The 21,198-nt window shown below is 44.7% G+C and overlaps 1 protein-coding gene across 1 annotated transcript in view; it reads left to right on the top strand.

Annotated features, from left to right (window-relative positions):
• Positions 1 to 21,198, top strand: part of SMOC1 (SPARC related modular calcium binding 1) — a 123,843-nt gene that overhangs the window by 94,762 nt on the left and 7,883 nt on the right. Inside the window, exons 8-11 of the mRNA XM_032188002.1 lie at positions 3,268 to 3,460; positions 3,579 to 3,661; positions 8,013 to 8,118; positions 17,679 to 17,926. Of these exons, the coding sequence (XP_032043893.1) occupies positions 3,268 to 3,460; positions 3,579 to 3,661; positions 8,013 to 8,118; positions 17,679 to 17,926 (630 nt within the window). The remainder of the gene's footprint in view (positions 1 to 3,267; positions 3,461 to 3,578; positions 3,662 to 8,012; positions 8,119 to 17,678; positions 17,927 to 21,198) is intronic.

Raw genomic sequence — 21,198 nt, 5'->3', positions numbered from 1 at the left:
ATGAGGTTCATGCCAGGCCCCATACTAATACTAGGGAAGCTGATGGTATGGATTTCCCAGCTGATTTTGCTGGCTGTTGGAATATACATAAGATATTAATATTCATGTTTGTTTTGAAGGGAATTAAGAGCTGTTAGTGATAGCTTGGAGGGAAGAGCCTCTCCAGGGGCTGGTGCTAGTTAATACTCTCTTCTGCCTATTAGACATATGGCACCCAAGGAACTTTCCACAAGTCTGCTGTCAGAGCCACCATTTAATGTCAGTGTAATTGCTGCTTTGATCCCCTCTAGCTCAGGGAAGATAAAGTTGATCAGGAAAAGGTTCAGAGGAGAAGCAACTGGATCAGCTGGGACTGTTCAGCATGTAAGAGGTGAAGTAGGAATCCATAAAGCAATGAGAGGCAGTGAGGGAGCGACTGCAGAGTGATTATTCACTGGCTCATCCTTCGGAAGAACTAGGGTAGGAAAACAAAACTAGTTGGAGCCAGGTTTAGATCCCACCAAAGTATGTGCTGTGTTCTACACACAACATGTAGTTGAGCCAAACACTCGCTGCAGGGTGTTGTAGTCAATAAAAGTTTACGAGGAGGGATATGGCAAACTGGTGGAAGTGCAAAGCCATTACTACTTACTGAATGCAAAGTCCTTCTGTTTCTGCAAGTTTCTTACCCATAAGCAGTTGAGACTGGAAGAATACAGGGGGAAATTAAGTATATGCTTGTCCTAGTTCTCTGTTCTCTAAGTATCTGCTTTTGGCCATGATTGAAGATCAGACAGACAAGTTGGGCCTTTGTTTTACCACAGTATGGCTGTTTTGTGTTCTTTAGGGTGCAATGAAATAGATGGGACTTGCGTAGTGGCTGCTTCTACGTGCATGCTAGAAAAGAGAAAAATCACATCTCCTTGCAATTTCAGCTGCAGTGATATGATTGTTAACAAAGGGCCACTGAAATGACAATGATGGGTGACAATGGTGGGGTTTGCATTTTTATATCTGCTTAATATCAGCTGAACAAAACCTGCAAGATTCTGTCCTCACATGCACGCTTGGCAATTTTTGTCCAGAGATTTTCGTAGCGCTGGTTTTGCAAGACTCAAAAGACCTGAGAGATCTTGGTTTGGGTTTGTGCACTCAGGAAGCTTTGGGGATTTAGATCGAAAAATTCCCGGAATGTAGTTCTGTCCAGTAGGCGTTTGTTTTGTTTTGCTTCTTATATAAAACGATGACAGGCAGGGAATTCTGGCCCTGGCTGTGCTTCGACAAGCCGCATGAATGCTCCTCCTCACCTGCGGCCCGAGGTGCAGATTGCCACCGGGCAGCCCGCGGGGCCCCCCGTGATGTAAGAGGCTCGCAGGGAGCCTGCAGCCCTCCGCTCAATGGCCTCTCTGTCCACATGCAGCCTGGGAGCAGTCACGGGGCCTGTTTTTTTCAGATGTGAAATCTGTCAGCAAAGTGAAGTCAGCTTAAATATCAGCTGAGACTCGAGCTGCCTTTCGGTTTTTGTTGACTTTATCCCCCTCCTGCTCCCTCCTGATCGAGTTTCTCTCTGCTTGAGTCAGACTTGCCGACACTTAAAAGTTGGCGTTCTGTGTTTCGGTTGTGGGGGTTTGTGTGTGGCAGGCTTGAGGTGCCCTCGAGGAGAGGGAAACCGTGCTGGGTCTTTGAGGCTCCTTTTGGTAGGTGCTGCGGTTTGCTCAGAAACCAGCAGCAGTGTGGCCGGTACCCAAAGCACGCTGTGATGTGGGAGATGCTGCGTTTTGCGTGCTCCACCTGCTGCTACCAAGCTGAAGGGTGCAAGCAGTGAAACATCACCCTGTATGTTCCCCACACGCAGAACAAAAGCTCCTGTCTGTCCTCCCACAATTTGTCACCAAAATAAAATATAAGGCATAGCCGATGGGGGTGCAGGCAGGCAGGCAAAATACACGGGGACAGCAAGTGCTGTTGTTTCTGTGCCCAGCCTGTCCTGGAGAAGGGTGCTCAGGTAATGCTGTGGCTGCAGGTTTGGGATGAGCCCCTGGCATCAATGCCTGTCAGTGCTGAAACATTTTGTGTATTGAAAGCTGGAGTTGGTTCCCGGTTTTGACTTTTTAAAGAGAAAAAATGGAGTAAACTGCAAGGGAGGGGAAAGCTAGGGAAGGAGAGAACTTCTGTTCCCACTTGTGGTTTTCATTGCTCTCTTAAGGATAACACTTAGCACTTGTGTTGTCTTGTTGTTTTTTGTTTTTGTTTTTGTTTTGTTTTGTTGTTGTTTTGTTTTTAGCCCAGGCTTCGTATGTTTTAATTCTGTGATCATCAGCTTTGACTGCTTTTCTCTCTTACGTGCATGATTTCTTTTCCTCTCACTACCTTTGGTGGTTTCCAAGGCTGAAGTTATTTTCCTACTCTTCAAAAGGCCAGAATATTTGAAGACTTCCAATTGAGAACTTCTGGCTGTTGAGACAAATAGATCTTAGTATCCTACGGATACTCTGTGCATCTCTTACCCCTTTAATGTCTGGTCCACACAAGAGGCAGCAGTAGGGCACCTTTCCACGCTTCACTCCTCTGCAGATGGTGTAAAAAAAAAACAGCATTAGGGCTGAAGTTGTTGGGTACCAGGCTTGGTGCATGTCATCTGTGTCCTCTGTTCTTGAGTTGATGATGTCCTTGGAAATATCCTTTCCTGTGGAATTAGCTGCTGAGGTATAGGGTCCCACCTACCTCAGGGTGGATGGTTAAGAAGATGGTGTTGGTTGGGTGTCCTTGACTTTCCAATTGGGAACCATGGTGGAGTGTGCGGGAGAGGTGCTGGCAGTGTAGGGAGATGGGATATCCCATTCTGCACCCCTCTGGTGCTCTGTGTTCCGGATAAATTGGTGTTTAAATGGTACCATTCTGCTCTCTTGGGCTTGTGCTGGAGGAATTCTATTGAGAAAGAAGAGTGCCCTGCATTCTGGAGGAAGAGATGGTTGGGAGTAGGGCAGGCCAAAAACCTGGGTGAACAGAAACAGTTTTCTTGCTCTCCCTGGCTTGCTGGACATGTAGCTGTCAATGTCTTTAATCTCTAATCTTGTAGCATTATAATTGATTGTAGGAAGAAGTTCTCAACCCTCAAGTCTCTCACTCCATAGGGTGCAGGGATATAGGCGTACTGGTGTTTACTGGGAAGAAAACACACAAAGATCTCCTGTTGCGAAGGGTATCCCTGACTTGCTGAGCTGAGGAAAGTGATCTTGATTTGACTTTATTTCTCTGTTCCCCTCCAACCTCCCTCCTGTCTTCTAGAGAAAGTTCACTCCTGCGACCAAGAAAGGCAGAGTGCCCTGGAGGAGGCCAGGCAGAACCCCCGCGAGGGTATCGTCATCCCCGAGTGTGCTCCGGGAGGGCTCTACAAACCAGTGCAGTGCCACCAGTCAACTGGGTACTGCTGGTGCGTCCTGGTGGACACAGGACGCCCCCTGCCTGGTACTTCCACTCGGTAAGAGCTGTAAGCCTGGTGAGATGCCTGTCTGGAGGAGATGAGATGTGAAGAAAATAGTGTTAATGCACCTGATAAAGCTATATCACATAGTTCAGCATCTGCTGTTCTTTTTCAGCTATGAGACCCCAGTGTGTGAAAGTGATGCCAGATCGAAGAGCACAGAGGTTGATGATCCCTTCAAGGACAGAGAACTTCCAGGTTAGTGAGGAACAAAATCCTGCCTCTGCCTTCTCTGCTCATCTCACCTTGGGACTCTCAAGAGGCCGAGAAGACTCTTGTTGAGATGGGGGATTTCCTTCACTGTGCTTGCTTTATCACGGGTTTTATTCTGTGTTATTTTGGATAACTTGAAGAGGCTGGGAGTGTTCTTGGGGCTGGTTTATTACCTATCTGCCCTTCCTTTAAAACACGTCTGAGATCAGAATTGTAGGGGGGGTGGGGGGGGAAAGTTGCCTGAAGGTTCCCTGAGGAAAGAATGTGCTTGGCATTTAAAACTTTTTTTTCTTTTTTTTCCAAACTGCAGCCAGGACAGTATCCTTTCCATTTAGCAGGGCTTTTCAGCAGCTTGATGGCCATCTGAGCAATAGCGGAGGACACAAATGTCAATTGTCAGTGGACCAACTGGTTGCCTGACACTGCAGGGGCTGGCAGGACAGTATTTGTGGTGCACTAAGGTCACTTAATGCCGTGTGTTTATTTATCTGAACTAGATTCCTTGCTTTCTACTTGGGGCCTACTTTATTTCCCATTGCTGCTTGCTTTCTGTTCGTCTTTCCCATCTTCACAAAATGACAACTCACAATTTCCTGTTTGCATACCTTGTTTCTGTTAAGAAGAGGTGCTGGGTGTAAGTGTCTGAGCAGTTCTTAAAAATGCCATCCTACCTGCCTGTGCTCTGTTTTTTTCTTCCCTCTGCCTTTGTAAGGAGCAGAGTGAAGAGCCCTCACAGAGATCAGCCATTGCTCTCCTAGGTGGGAAACAGCTGTTCAAAACCAGAAGCTACAGTGGGTCCCTTTCCACCATGAGGGAGCACTAGAGACCAGGAACTCCACAGAAAGAGCTGGTAGCACTTCTCTTTTCCTGGCTCTTTCTAGGACTAACATAAAGTGAATTATCCCTGAGCAGGTTAGCAAAGGAAATGAGATTTGTTCCAGATTTGCCTTCTGCATCTCCTAATTCTTCTCCTGCTAGCTCTTGACATTGGGCCCCATAGCTCTCTGCTTAGCAGTGCTGCCCTCAGCAGGGCTCTCTACTATGCAGCTGCTCATTTTCACAAGTCATGTAGAAATTTCCTATATGCCTCCTTCTCACGTTTGAATGATATTAGCCAATTGGCTCAAGTATTACTTTGAGGGGTGAGGGAGGGAAACCAGCAGACCAGCTAAATGATTGCATTAAGGCTCATTTCCTTAGGAAATCATTGTAAAATAGAATAACCTTGGTTCCTTTATTCTCTGTCCCCTTCTCCCCTTGCTTTACTGCCTTTCCCTGCATTTCCCCTATGCCTTCCAAGAATTCAGTGGAAATCCTTTACTTTGGGTCTCAGAGAGTCTGATGTCTCAGGAAGACAGAATGGTTTCTTCTTCCTTCTTCTGCACTGCAGCTGGACAGGGGCATAGGAACTACAAAAGGCACAAGAGGACATGTGTAGGATGCTCTGTAGCTTAGTGGTCTGGTCCCAGCATCAGACTCCAGGATAGTTCCCCCCTTAGCTCAAGCCACTTTTGTACCTGAGTACACTTCAGCTCTGTGCTCAGATGTATGGTTCCTGTCCCTGATGGTTCCCATCACTAGAAATACGATGGAGAGATTAGGAGATGAAGGAGGAGAGTTAATGATCCTGGTTTGTCTGTCTGGAAGATGCTGTGCTCAGTCATCTTTTGATGCAGACTTGAGGTTTGAAGGGACAAAAGGAAGACCCAGAGATCTGCAGGCCAGTCAGTCTCACCTCTTTGCCCAGAAAGATCATGGAGCAGATCCTCCTGGAAAGTATGCTAAGGCACTTGGAAAATAAGGAGGTGATTGACAGCCAGCACAGCTTCACTAAGGGTAGATCACGCCTGGCAAATCTGGTGGCCTTCTACAATGGGATTACAGCAGTAGTGGGTATTGGAAGAGCAACTGATATCATCTGCCTGAAAAAGTCAAAGCTTTTGACTCTGTCCTCCATGATATCCTTGTCTCTAGATTGGAGAGACATGGATTTGATGGATGGACCACTTGGTGGGTAAGGAATTGGCTGGATGGTCGCACTCAAAGAGTTGTGGTCCACAGCTCAGTGTCCAAGTGGAGACCAGTGACAAGTGGTGTTCCTCAGGTGTTGGTTTTGGGACCACTGCTGTTTAACATCTTTGCTAGTGACATGGACAGTGGGATCGAGTGCATCCTCAGTAAGTTTACCAATGACACCAAGTTGTGTGGTATGGTTGACATGCTGGAGGGAAGGGATGCCACCCTACAGGGCACCTGGACAGGCTTGAGAGGTGGGCCTGCGTGAACCTCACGGAATTCAACAGGGCCAAGTGTGAGCTCCTGCACCTGGGCTGTGGCAATCCCAAACATGAATACAGGCTGGGCAGAGAACGGACTGAGAGCAGCCCTGAGGAGAAGGACCTGGGGGTATTGATGGATGAGAAGCTCCACATGAGACGGCAATGTACAACTACAAAAGGGTAGATTTAGATTAGGTATTCGGAAGAAATTCTTTACTCAGGGGGCGATGAGGCACTGGACCAGGTTGTGCAGAGAAGCCGTGGATGCCTCACCCCTGTAAGTGCTCAAGGCCAATCTGGATGGGGCTTGGAGTAACCTGGTCTGGTGGGAGGTGTCTCTGCCCATGGCAGGGGGGTTGGAATTAGATGATCTTTAAGGTCTCTTCCAACCCAAACCATTCTGTGATTCTGTGACTGATTAGCTATTCTTGTAAAAATTCCCTAGTGAGTCAGAAGAGGCTAAGGTGAGACATGAGCACAAATTGTTACACACCTACACGTACCCCCTTCACAAACTGTGTCATGGCTGCTCTCACAAGAGCCAGAAGAAAGAAGGAAGGAACGTGTTGCTTGCACATAGCAAATGGCAAGCTGCTAATTCCTGCAGACGGTGAGATGCTGAGGCCCCAGGGAGATGACTTCTAGCAAATGGTTTTTCAACCTTCTCATTACTGCAACAAAAAGCTCCTTTAAGTGAGTGGTCTCCTCTGGCTGCCATAGCAGCTTACCCATTACAATGCTGACATTTTCTGGACCATGTGCCAAACGAGTGCCGAGGGGTGTGCGTGTGTGTAATACACATAGTATGGAGACAGGCTAGGGACTGTTGGTTAGCTGTTGCAGAGAACAGAGCCTGTAATAGTGCAAAGGAGGGAGTTTTGTCAGATCAATTTGCAAGCTGCTTTCAGCTGTCAAGGGATTATAGTAGGTTTCTGCTGCTCTGTTTGGGGTACACATGCTTCTCTGCTTGCCTGGGAAAGGCAGAAAGTGTTAACATTGCTACTCGTTACTAAGGCGATACTGTTTTCTGGTAATGCTCTCCTAGGTGAATAATTGGTAGTAAACAGTGGTTTTGGGAAAGAGAAGTATGTGACACCAAAGCCGTCACCACCTCACTTTAGAGAAGACAACAGAGTTGGGAGGTGATGGGTTTGGGACAGCGGCTCTGGAGGTGATGGGTAGAAGTAAAGTGTATTTGTTCTTTGGTGGGCTAGAGCAATTGTTACAGTATTAATATGGTAGTAAATGAAGCATGCTTTTCCTCCTTTAAAAAGCAAGAAAACTGCATAGCTTGCTTCATAAAGGTGAGGAGATGGAGATTTTTGTCTCAACTCTGTCATTGGAGGCTGACAGGAGACTCTGCCCTTCTGAGGTTATAGCAGAAGGGAACTGGATGGCCTCAGGACTAAGTCATGGAAATGGTTACCCAGCTTGTCTTCAGCCCACTTTGTCCAATTCCTGCCTAAACCAGCAGTGACTGGGGTCTGTTGCCACGTGATGACTCGGTCTGACATAGTTCCCATGCAGCGTGGTCATGAAAAGAACTGAATTATTGTGGTAGCTCCCGGCAGGCAGCACTGTCTGTGCCTGAAGAGGAGAGTACAAGCAGCAGTGCTCATTTTGGCCCACGCTTTAAGAAACTTTAAGCTGTCAGTTAGGACCTCAGAACAGACGTGTTTTCAAAGGAAGATGACCCAGGAGGTAATGAGTTGTTTTGTAAACTTCTCTGCAAGTGTCACCATGGGAACTCCATCTGCCAGGCCCTTCCAGCACATCCCTGTGGTTATGCTGGTAGGGAACTGGGAGAGGTCGTCCAGCCAACCCCATGGCCTTCCTGCCAGATATTGTTGGTGACTGTGTGCGTGCTGGACAAAAGCTGCAGGACAAATTGCTATGCAGAGAAACCCACTGAGGGATTCTTTTGCCTTTCCTTAGGGCCTGTGATGATGGCTGCCACGTTACAAACAAATGAGGGGTTCTGGCTGATCCTTGCTGCAGTGCGTTAGGAGATCAGTCTTCTGTGATCTTGCATTGAACCTCCTCTTTTCTCTCTACAGGCTGCCCAGAAGGGAAGAAAGTTGAATTTATTACCAGCTTACTCGATGCTCTCACTACGGACATGGTACAGGCTATTAACTCAGCGGCACCTACTGGGGGTGGGAGGTGAGTCCGGAAAGCACTCGGGCTGAACCCACCAAGGTGGCTGCAGAGCTGTGGGTGCCCATGAGATGGGGGAGGGAGGGAAGGGTGATGCTCTGAGCTGATTCCCACTGATCCAGATTGCTGGGAGATGAACTAATGCTGTGTCTTCAGAGGCTGCTCTGTCATGTCATGGTAGTCTGGGGTGCCTCCTCCCACCCCTCCTCCCTGGCAGCTGTTCCACCATAAAGGTTAGTATAGCCCATTTGAAGTGTGAAATGAGAGCTCAGTGGGAGGAAGTGGCTTGTTCTTTTGTCCCCTGGTGCATGAAAAGACCTAATAAAATGCAAATGGATTGAAGGAGGCTGTGTGGCCTAGTGGCTACCATGGGGAGTGAAGAATGTGAACAGAATCCTTGGCAGCACCAGCACTGCTGTTTTGCTGTGGGGCTGAAGCCAGTCTGCAGATGAGGAGAGAAGCTATTTTTCATGACCCTCCCCTCAGACCAGCTGCCTCTTCATCCCTCATGGAAGAAGCAGCAGGTCAGGCCTGTTGAAAGAGGTGGGCAGAAGTCTGCTTTCCTGGGGAACTGAAGAAAATCTGAGGTCTTGTCTCCCCCTTCTGCTTGCTGATAGGAAATCCCCTTAGTGCAGCAGCTGCAATGCTGCAGCATGCCATGTCCACTGAGAACAGACTGCGGTTTGAAAAGAAGTGCTGTATTGCCTTGATTAGGCAAGACTTCTGTGGTTCTGGATTCCCCTGACTATAAAAGGGGACAGTGCTAGCTTAGCACGCAGGGATGCCACAACACATAATATGCTCATGTTCATCCGGGTGTAGAGATGAAGGAGGTGCCTCTGTGCGTGTTACGTCCAACATTTTGAGAGTAATATTGGTCTCTTGCTCTTCTCTTTCAAAATGCAGAAGGAAGAAGCAATGCCTTGTTTAAATGCTCAAGACAAAAACTTCCTGGGTGGCACCTTTGAGCCTCTTGTTTTCAGGATGGATTGCTTGTGAACCCATGTGTTTCTAACTTTGCGTTTGGACCTTGCAAATTGGGCTGGTGGCTGAGTGCCTGCACACGGAATATTCTGTAACCTTTTGAATTAGCAGTATATGCCTAGCACGTCTGTATTCATATAAACAGGATGAAAAATGCCCCAAGGATGGGAAATACGTCGTTCTCTCCCAGCCATAAGCATTCCAATGTCAATTTTGTGTAATTTGCATGGTTCAAATGCAGTGGGTAGGGGTGGCAGGAAGCCCTGGAGAGTATTTGATATTTATTTGGCATCTTTGGCACAGGGACTGAAACCCAGCCAATGTAATCATCACTCTTAAAATAAAGCTTAATATAAACCAATATTGTAGAGACCAGAGATATATGCCCCCACTGTACTTCTATAAACCCAGCAGGCTTGCTTCCTAATGTTCCCCAAGCTTTGTGTATTTCTCAGCTTTGAATAGAGGCCTTTCTGGCAGAATTTTTCACTGCCCAGCTCTTCACACAGTCATCATGTTGATTTATTTTCAGCTCCAGTGTCGGCAGCCCAGTTGCAAGGGGAAAAAGAAATCTTTTAGCAGTCTGTCCTTTGTAAGGCGAGAGACTGCTACCACCCAAATATTCTGCCTGCCCACAGCCATGATTAAATTCGGGAAACAGCTCTGGCGTAAACTTCCGTGTGCATCAGTTAGGGTAGGTGCATAACCCAAAGAGTATGTGTCAAGATTTTCCATCCCATCGTGACATGATGAGACCATTTATTTTGGGGGAAAAAAAAAGGCATTTCAAGGAATTTTAGATACTTAAATAAAAATTTAATCAGTACAGCTTTCATTTTGTGTGAGCTTGCAGAGCTGAGAAGCTGTCTCTGTGCAATGAATCCTGCTTTCCAAGTTTCCCAATGTGGGAAATGTCCAGTCTTCTCTTTAGGAACATCTGGAAGTTTGCTGGGTGACCTAACTTCACTTTGGCACTAGAAATGAAAGCTCTTTTCCATGGGTATTTTGCCCATATGGCTAATCAACTCATTTCCAGGCTTAAGAACTAACAAAATATTTGATTTATGACTGTGCTCATCCTGTAACTCCCTGGCCCAGGTTTGCTGAGAAGGTGATGTTGAAAACGAAAGCAGGAGGTCTGTTTTTTCTTAATGTCAGCTGAGGCATTTGTGTTTGTGAGGAGAGCTTCACGTATCTCAGGCTCTTCTCCATCTTCGTCATAATGATGGCAGAACAGGTGCTGTATTTAAACATGTACTAGTTTCCTCTGTAGCTGACCTCTTTCTGTTCCTTTACAGCGTTTTTGTTTTTTTCTGTTCATTATTTCATCTTCTGGGGCTCTTTTAGAGGCTGAACAAATCAAGCTGGTAATCTAAAGTACTTTTAAAATGTATTATCAGCAAAGCTTATGCCTGTCGCAGAGGGAAGGCCAGGCAAACTTGATGCAAACAAGCTATATCCCCAGGCCAGTTGGCTCCTTCTATTTTCCCATGTGTTTTAAGTGCAGAGTGGACATTTTGGGGGAGTGGACTGAATGTAGGGCCTCATTTCCAGAATGGGGACGGAATTGACACAGTACCCCAAACTGAATAGTTACTGAAGTGCATCGAACTCTGGATATGAGCTTGCAGTGTGGGGCTGTGGCAAAAAAATGAACATTTATAATCAAAGAAGTAGCAAGTAGGAGTTTTAGGGAACAGGGGTGTATTTCCATTTCTCCATGGCAGCAGGGAGATGTTACTGGCCTACAATATGCACCTCTAGTATTAACATTAAAATAGGGGACCAAACAGAGAAGAACCTTGCCAAAGTTTTAAGGGCTGAAAAAGCCTAACAGTGAGAGTCTTAAGGAGTTCAGGCTTCCTTAGTGTATTAAAAGAAATAAAGAAAAAAAAAGTTTGAAAGATGCTTATTACTTATAATCTGAGTATCTCCATAGGGACAAAAGCTCTGCAGGCTCTTTAGTCTTAACAGGGAAGAACATGATCAGCTGAATATAAACAAACTTGTGATCAAAATATCTTTAAAGTGAGGGCATTTGTAAGGCGGAATGAAGTAATGAGGGAAGTGATGGATTCCCTCTCTCTAAGGCTTTCATCTTAGGCCTGATGCCTTTCAGAAAGACTTGCTTTAGTCAACCCAAGTTATGGTCTTAAAAGTAATTTGATTCACGTTCTGTGCCTATGATATACAGGAAATGAGATTAGATGACCCTACAGCCTTCAGTCTGAACCTGGATATGTGGAGTGAAAACTTCCTGTGTTTGCTGAGTGTCTTCAAGACTTTACCTATATGTGCTGCAAAGCTATCCATGGCGTTGCAATTAGTGTGTTATTACTTTTTCTTTGGGGGGGAAAAGGAGGAACATGAGGAGAAATGATAGAGATCTGCCTTCAGAGTACTACATAGAGCTGTGCTAAACTGCACACTTTATACTTGGCACACACGAAAACAATCTAGTAGCAGCAAAGTGAGGCTGTACAATTTGGATTGCTGCAGGCAATGTAAGTAAAACCTGATAAGACCTTTTTTTTTTTTTATTGGGCATGCTTAAAACAACCTTGTAATCCCTTATAGGTCTTGTCTCGTTTAAGCAAGTTCAAAGCTATTGACTTTAATTGAGTTACTCTTGCTTTACAATAATGTAAATGAGATGAGAACTTCCCTTCCTCGTGGCCCTGGTTTATATTACAGCAAAATAGCCAAAAAGACTTCATTTAGACTTTAGAAACAGAAAATCTCTGGTAAAATTCATTCTTAATTTTAAGTTTATGTAATAACTCCAAGGCACATCTTGTTACTGTATGTTTTCAAAGTAATTAAGGGAGCGCTTGTAGGAAATGAGTTTATTTACCAGTGTTTCGTATCCTTTTTGAAAAGATGCATAGTTGAAATTGTTCATGTATAAATCCTATATAATAGGAGCACCACTTTTTTCTTTTTTTAACTTCACTTTAGTACATCTTATTCTATTTTCTAAGTCAGAGAAAATAAAACGTGTGTCATGCTCACATCACATGGGCTCTAAATTAGAATATCCCAAAGGGAATCCCAGCCTAGGTTTACCTGACCTAAGAAACTATCTTTATTCCGTGATTCAGAATTTTAATTGCCCAAATGTGTGCACTGTAGCTTGTTACATCATCAGCAAAAATATTAATGCCCTGTGGAGTTTTAGTTTAAAAGGACAGCTTATGACAGCCACCCTTATCATGTAACACAGTAGCTGTGCCCCTTCATTTTAAGTTGCCAATTATTTCCCATGTAATAGCCCTAAAATGTACTTCAGAAAATTGCCCCCAAGGTTGCCTTTCATGCTGCAGTTGAGCAGTTTGAAGCAGGCTCAGTAAAGCTCAGCACATCTCTGGGGTGTTCTGAAGTTGCGCCACATTTTAATAAAGATTGACACTTTCAAACAGTATGGGGAAGTTAATGCCCAACTCCTATTGCAATTCAATTGAAGTTGGATATGAAATTCTCTTTATGGTCCTATGGAAATCCTAGCCTAATTAAAGATATAAGAGAGTTCGTGCAAGAGGAGGATCTTTTAAAAGTCAATGAGGAGTGAAGGCAGCTGATTTTTAAACCTTCTAAATGATTTATTCCACAATCTTCAGAAAAGTTGTGTTCAGAATAATGTTTCATACACAACTTAGCCGGAGGGAGGAGAGAAAGAATCTGGGTCTGTAACAGGAAGATAGCTTCAGTTTTAACTGTAGAGGAATTAAGCATTCCCCATAATGAATTTGGACTGTGCACTAACCTTTTGTTTAGTCTGAACACAGCTTATTTTTTTTGTTAGCTTCTTGACTCTTTCACTACAGGAAAGGGAGAATAAGAAAACAAACACACAATCCTTTTTACAATTTCATTAAAGTAATCTTCTTTGATTCAAGCCATGTTCCATGGTTAGGACTTCTAGCTTTGTGAGAGACAACCACAAAGAACAACAAAAGTGAGCAGAGCAAGAAGATCCGTGAATTTTACCTCAGTTTGTTAAATTCTTACCACTTGCCACTACTCCCCCTAGGCACCTTTGTGGGCATCATCAGTGTTCTCATGGGCATTGGGTGGCAGTCCTAACATTTCTTTAGCTTCTGTCCATCCTTCATTCAGCAGCAGCACCATGCAAGGCATATATCCTAGCAAGCTACTTTCAAGTCTTAGAAACTTACAGCTTTGAATCCTGCAGGCATTCTGACTACAAACATACCTGAAGTGCTAGGAGTGGAAGCTGGAGTAACTTTTTTTTTTTCCTACTCCATTGCTTCTGCTAGTAGCTTCTCATGCGTCAGTGTACCTCCATCCTGGAATTAGCTCCATTTGGTTTATAGTCCCTGTTTGCAGTCTGTAGTTAGATGATGTTAGGCCGGTCTTAATCCCCTTTCCTCATCCCACCTCAGCCGTTCTTGTTGCTGAATAAAAAGTTTGTATTACAAAGGAACAGGTTTTCTGAAGATCTTCAAACAGCAGATCATCTGCTGGGAACTTAGAGTTTGCAAGCTTGCAACCTTGCTTTCTCCCAAAGCAGTATTTTGTATTTGGGTTTTCTGTCACTGCAGCAATATTAAGTATGCAGTTGCATGCAGTGGGGCTGCACATGGGCAGAGGGGTGGCTTTGGTAGGAATGGACTTCAGTTACTCAGTAAAATTTAGTGGGGCGTATTAAACTTTGATGGTACACTCCTACGGAGGATAATGTGATTGCACACTATACATGCTTTGATATGTAGGTAATATCTGACATTGCTGCTCTCCCGTACTCTAAACTATGTACCTACCCTTCCTTCCTGCTCCTTCCCACTCAGTTAACCCCTCCTTTCTTGCTAGGGGGCCTCAAGGGCTGGAAAGCATTATAGACTGCATGCAAAGTGCATGTTCAAGCTGTCTAGGTGGTATTTTGGCATATTCTTCTCTCTCTGCTCCAGAATTCAGTACAGCTGCAAAAGCACACATCCGTGTTTTTTCATAGTCTTTTTGCTTGTACCCCAGTTAGACCAGATGATACAAAGATGTTCTGTGGCAGTGTCTCAGCTGAAAAATAGTGTTAAAAGTAGTAGTACATTAACCCAGGTATGTCCAGGCATTAGCTACCTAAGAAATAAGTATTCTCCCATGAGGGAACTGACAGCATGTTGCACAGAAGGAGGAGCAAAAGCCTACATTGAGAAGACTACTTACTTGATGCCAACAAGTTAGTAAGAAAGCTGAAATAACAGGTTCCTGTCCTAGGCTGTTAATGACAGACCACTCTTCTCTTCCCTGTTAGGCTGTGAGTGGCCTTACGCTGCATAATGGAGCTAAACTTGCGGGCTTTTCTGTAGTCATCATGAGAAGCCTAAGTCTGTCTGCATTTTTGTAAGGTCTGTCTTTACTAGATCTTATGAAGCTGTTACTGCACTGCAGTGAGAGACTGGAGTTTGGTGGATTTTCATGGGACCAGTGTTAGAGCAAGAGATGGGAGTTGGGAATGTGCAGAGCAGTTTTATTCTCTCTTGAGTTTTCTGATTCCTTTGGGATCTGAATGAGTAGAGATCGCAGCCCAACAAATTAAGTTTGCATCTGAGAGCTGATTTATTTCTCTTGGAATAGCAATGGAGAGGCATTAGAAGGAAATTCCCCAAGAATACACGTGAAAACTCTGCACTGGCAGAACACTTTGAGCCCCAAAATGTATTTCAGCTGATCCAGCACGTATGGTTGCTGCCAGGGCACATCATCAAAACTTAGGAGGCTTAGAAATACCATGAAGTTGCATCAACGCATGTTGCACGGATGGAATATAAGTGTCTTGCATGGGCAGCCATCACAGTCAAAATATTTAGATAGGGTGTTGTAACCTTGGTCTTCTTAGTGTATTGTGTGATTTCACAGTTCACCTAGGGAAATATGGCCAGCCTGAGATGATGTGGATCCTCTGTGTCCATCCTGTGCTGGGATTCTGGATGGCTGTCAGAAAGGGCAGGCAACCAACTCAGGAACTGCACTACTGGTAGGCCAGCCAAGGGGAAACGGTAAAAACTCAGTAATGGCTGTGTCTTCCTTCCTCCTACAGTTACAGCAGTTAAAGTAATAAAACTTCAGCTCCATTAGCATGCTAGAGCTCGGTATGAGCACTCAGCGTGTTTGTAATGGCTAGGACTGATAAATCATCACCTCATGAGTCAATGTATTTGTATTAGCCTGTGGATTGCCTTGGTTTTCTTTATGGAGGATCTGGAGTGAGCTATATTGCCTCTTCTGGTTACTTACAAGAGCTCCTCCTTGGTGTGTTTCTGAAAAAGAAGACACTTTTAAGTCCTGCTGCTGAGTGTCTCTTCAGCAGGTAGGGAGGAGTTTGTGTTTCTGTCTGTTGTTTTACCCATTGCTGGTGCTAGGGATGCTCTGCCTTTTTCTCTGTTTCTGCCTCTCCAGATCTGCGCCTTCAGAAAAAGGTTAGGGCAAAGGACAGGCCAACGTGTGGACCAGGGGAACCTCACATGCAAACGCTTGGGTTGTATTCCTGTGTCGGAGCAAGAGCAGAAGCTCCTCCGTTGCAATAGAGAACTTGTAGTTCTTCCCTGTGGCTGTTGGAAACACACTAGTCTTCAAGTGATAGCCAGCTCACTTCCAAAAGGGAGAGAGGCCAATGGCTGTGTTTATAAATGTCATAAAAACAAGCCACAGGATGTGTTTTTATTCTCTCCTGTCATTCTGGTCTTCACATAGAGTTTCAAGGCTCTAAAAAATCCAGGCACTCCCGTAGCTTCCTGGGGAGATTTTTTGCAACTTCAGCTTGTCCATAGGTAGCTCCAGGGGCTTGCCTTGTATTTTGGCTCCCAAAACGAAGCCAAATTTATTCCCAACCTCTTCTTCCTTCCCCTCAGTGTTTATCCCACTGTACATTGACCAGATGCTGCAACTGAATGCCAGGCTGCTTCTCAGCTAAGAGTTAAGTGATGAAGGAGACATTCTCAAGGAAAACCTTGGGAAAAACGTGCAGTTTATTTTGCCACTGCCCAGCATGTGTTGACTTTTTGGGGGGACCCAGATATCTCTGGGTAGGGGCTACCTTTCACACTAGTGATGTAAATTACCATGGCTGTAGGTTGGAGTTTTTATTTTTCAGGCTTGGTAGCTGCATTTTAGAGGAAGAAGCGGACTCATGGGAAGGTCAAAAGGATTTTTGCCCTTCTGTTCCCAACAAAGAAATCTTCAGTGACCATTTAAATATATAACTTACCAGTCTCTGAAATAAGCTTGATGGCAGTCTTAAAATCTATTTTATAACAGACCTTAGTGAAATTGAGCCTTGGTTTGAATTTCCCCACCAGCTTGAGTGCCCAGAGCTCACACCAGAACCTGGCTGCGTGCAGCACGCAACTGTCCCTCTCTCATTGCTGCGGAAGGAATTAGGCAGCAGCTGGAGGTGTCTCCTGGAATAAGTCAGGGCAGCGAGTGCCAGTGTAGCATGTCTGACTGCCTGTCAACTAATTTCCACGCACCAAAATGCTGTGTGCTCGGGAGGAAAAAGGCTCAAGTCACAGCATCATTTCATCTTCCTCTACTCAGACATTTAGTGCATGGAGAAAAGACGGGCTACCTTAGTGAAAACCTTAAAAATACCTCTTTAGAAAGGGTTTCTTCCCTGTTTTTTTTTGTATCAACGAGGAATAACCCCTTTCAAGCTGCTGCTGCAGAACACCCAATACAGTGTAAATAATATAAAAGCACCTGTTCAGAAATGGCCTGAGATTGTATAGCGGTGTTCTCTACATCTTCAGCTGTGGCTGTTCCTACTCTTGTCCTCCTCCTCCACTGATATTTCTTGTTATTGTCCACAGAAAGAAAATGTGAGCCAAATAACGTCAAACTTGTAATATCAGAATGAGTAAGAAATGAAGCAAACTGCAGTTGCCAGTTCCGTAGTATTACTTTTAATGGATTTGTGGTGCTTGTCTGCTGTGGAATTCTTGTGTATAAATCAACCATGTGAAAAGCATTAAATATGCTGGAAATACAGCACAGGAGTTCAGATCATATAAATAGATACAGCAAGAATGTTGCATCCTGCCAAGGACATTTTCAAATAATGAATGTGTCTTGCATTAAATGAATTTGTTCCCTTTCTGAAGCCTGGGTGTTGATATCACAGAAACTACCATGATAGCTGGTACTCATAGCTCTCCTGTTGGTAATTTGGATGGGAGCCCAAGGGTCAAAAGGACTATAGAGACTGCCTTTTGCCCTCTAAAGGGAGATCCTTCTGGGATTAGGCGGAGTTTCAGCAACTGGTGTGAAGAGAAGTGTAGTTACTGAGGGTATCAGTCTCCAGGAATCTCTTGGCACCACTTGTTAATGCTAAAGGACATTTTTAGAAAAAGTTTTTTTTTTTTTTTCTTTTTTCTTTTTCCTTTCTCTCTCTCAAAAGAGCTCAGCTAAAAGGAGGAGATTGTAAGACCTGTGTGTTTATCCCGCTTTAAATGTGGCATGGTGCGTGCCTGACTCACGCTCTGAGCGAGCAGCTCTGGCTCCTCAGCACCTGCCTGACAGTGCTGGTGAGAGCACCCACTTGTCAGGGGCCTGTTCTTCCTCCCTTCCAGGTTCTCCGAGCCAGACCCCAGCCACACGCTGGAGGAGCGAGTGGTGCACTGGTACTTCAGCCAGCTGGACAACAACAGCAGCAATGACATCAACAAGCGGGAGCTGAAGCCCTTCAAGCGTTACGTGAAGAAGAAAGCCAAGCCCAAGAAATGCGCCCGACGTTTCACTGACTACTGTGACCTCAACAAGGACAAGTCCATCTCCCTTCAGGAGCTGAAGGGGTGCTTGGGAGTCAGCAAGGAAGGAGGTGAGTGTCTTTCCTTCCCCATCCTGTGAGAATAAAAGACTGGTGTGGAGTTATGTTAAACTCAGGAATCAGTTTTCCCCCAGGTGATGGAAAAGTGCCACGGTTTGCATGGGAAAATGAGTGGGATTAATATCCTATCTTGTGAATATAGTTCATTGTTTATGAAGCTATGTCTTAAAGTCCTTATCACAGACCTTTGTGCTAAGCACTGTATGGATACAGGGCAAAAAAAATTGAGCCTTGCCCAGTACCCGGCTTGTACTATAAAAGTCCTTGGAAACCGTAGTTCAGATCAGGTCCTTTCTGAGTAATACACTGCTGCCAATATTTTGTGGCCTCAGCCATGTAGGTTGGATGGCGTATGAGCCAGCACAGACCCAGTCCTTCTCCAGAGACCCTGTTGACTAGCAGAAATAATATTTATTTTCATTGCTAAATCCAGTATGCAGGAGAGTGGATGACGCACAGAGAACAACTCAGAAAGAAAGTGCAGAAATGTGGTGTTGCCCTTTTTCAGAGTTAAATTAAACTTAATAAATCAGAAAGAAATAGGAATAACTTTTTTCCTTTCTGTTCAATGCCTGAGTAACCAACCCACCCTCCTTCCTTTTCTTCCTTTCATCTTCACCTCATCTTCTGTTGGGACCTGGACCAAACTGATATTTTTGGAAATTTTACGAATTGAAACTCTTCAACCCAAATTCAATAGTTATCAGTCATTCTTGACTGTGGGTAGATTTGCTTGGCAGGAGAAGGCAAGCTGGAAGATTCCTGGGGACTAATTTCCTGTGCAGGTGTTTTGGCTGTGCGGACAGCTCTTGTAACTAACCATCGTGCTGCTCGGGATGGGTGGCTAGCTTTCTTTTTCTAGGCTTAACCTTTCCTTAGTCCTTTCCTCGGGTTTAGCAAGCGTGAGAAGGGAGTGAGTGCATTTGAGTGTTGGGAAGTTGCCTTTTCCAGGTGCTTTGCAAATGTTTCAGTTATCATAATAAGGCTGTTGCATTATTTGTCAGCTGTGAGAAGCTTTCAGCTTCCCTGGCTCAGTGGAAGCTTTTTTCTTAGTCATTGGTACTTTACTGAGGAATGACATACCAAAATAGCAGTCCTGTTCCTTAATTTTATTACCTTCCCAATAAGATGAATATGCCAAATTAGTTTTATTGCTATTTGGCCTGGAATAAGACTCTCTGGAATCTGCTGCCTTGGCCAACTGACTGTTCAGAATTTAGTTTATGGAAGGGGGGAAAAAAGGAGAGAAGGAAGAAAATGAGAATCTTTGAGCTCAAGCGAAGGGGAAAGAAAGTAGCAAGGGAGACACATTGTGAGTGCCTGATTCCGACACTGTTTGCTGAGAACCCAGCCTGACTTTTCATGGTTAATTACATTGTATGAGGACAGAATTGTGTGCAAAAAAGGGCAATGACCTTTTTTTAATCACACAGCTCCGCATATTGACCAGAGGCCTGATAAACCTTGAGGTAAACACCTACATTTTGTGTAAGGAAAACTCTTAAGAAAGGACTAGGGGTAGCTGAAGGATGACGAGGGCTAAAAAGCTGTAGAGGAAGCCAGTGCAGGGAGCAGATACCAACATGTAGGAAAGAATGTGATTACTCTAGAGGTGCAGCTTACAAATTTGTGATAGATCTCTTTTAAGGAGTTATGAATTTGTGAGGTGGTGGATAACAAGTTTGCCCTGCCTTCTATTCACAAGAACCTCTAAATTGAGGAATGGGCAGTAGCTCACCTTTTCTTCAACATCCTTGTATTCCATGATGGGAGCATGCAATCATCCAACTCAGTCCATGTGTTTCTTCTCTGCGTTTCTTTCTCTATGCCATGGCCTCCGCACATCTGCTTGGGCTGAGGTCACTGTGGGTTGAAGCCAAGAGCTGGTTGGGAAGCTTTTTGATGACGTACTTTCTGTTGTAAACTGCCAGTCAGATGAAACCAAAACTTCTCACGGAAATGTTTGTTTCAACAAAAACTTTGTTGGAAAGGTTTTTCTGGTCTGGTTTTGGATGAGGGAAGGGTTTGAGGGACGCAAGGAAAGTCATCATTTCCAGTTGATACACTTCATTTCTAATGAACTTGCATCAGATGTTCCGAATCATACTTGGTATCCAGCAGCATAAGGACTAGAGCGAGTTGGGTCACCGCTCCAGGTGAACATGCTTCCTGCTAGGTAAATTGAACACTTGTACTGATTTTGAAAATAAAGCTTAATACAAACTTTGTAGGGTTTGGGATGGTGAGAAAAACAAATGTTAAGGCTTCTGCATTTTTGTCAGCTTTTGATTTTTTGTGACCATTTCCATCCAAAAATGGAAATGATGGTGCTTGGTGGAAGCACATAGATAAATCAGCACTGTTACCTGTCTCTTGGCTAATAGAAAAACAAAACAATAAAGATTAATGTGGGAGGATTCATCTAGTATGTTCATAAGGACAAGACTGACTCTGAGCTCTTTCCAGGTTAGGATCATATCTGTTTGAGGTGCATAGTTCTGTCTTTCTTCCTCTTCTCAGCAGGTTCTTGATTCCTGTGGTCCCCTAATGTGTGGGTGCTACCAGTCAGTGGTTCTCCAATAAGGAAAAGAGCTGTCCAGTCAGCCAGCAACCGTTTCTCTTTTCCATCCTTATGATGACCTAGAAAGCTGCTGGGAAATCTGCAAGGTCTGGTGGCCACTTTGCACAGCTCTTGCCCCTCTGCTTAAACCAGATGCGTTTCTGTCAGGAGCAGCTCTGATGGAGAAATGCCGTTCCTGGCACTCAGAATGGGGTCACCACAGAGGGCCAGCCTTTGAAGGCAACCGTCTGTGCCAGCAGCGCAATTCAGAAATGGGATCAAAATGTCTTAATTAAAAATGGGGCATGTCACTTTCCACTGGAGCTGAGCAAAGACTACAGAAAGAAGGAAAAATAGTGGTCAATTTAAACAGCAGAATTAATTCAGTGCTGTGTGAGACCCTTCTAATTGGTATCTGCAGAAGTGACTGATTCTCTTTGTGCTTGGGGAGACCTCTGGGAATGAAGATACTCCATCACTTATGCAGGCAGCTGTGTGGGAACTGGTAGCAAGGAGCAGTCATGTGGGAAAGGCCTCTGAAATGGCAGTGGTAGGAAGCGATGACAGCCTGAGAGGCTCTGAGAAAACTGTAAAATACCATTTGCTGCATACAACCAGGCAGTGGCTGAGTTAACAAAACTGAAATTCAGAGTACAACTAATTGTAATTAAATGTAGATTAGAATGTAAACAAACTGCACTGG

This window comes from Aythya fuligula, chromosome 5 (assembly GCF_009819795.1).
Source record: "Aythya fuligula isolate bAytFul2 chromosome 5, bAytFul2.pri, whole genome shotgun sequence".
Classification (NCBI taxonomy): domain Eukaryota; kingdom Metazoa; phylum Chordata; class Aves; order Anseriformes; family Anatidae; genus Aythya; species Aythya fuligula.
This window is presented reverse-complemented; position numbering and strand designations above follow the sequence as displayed.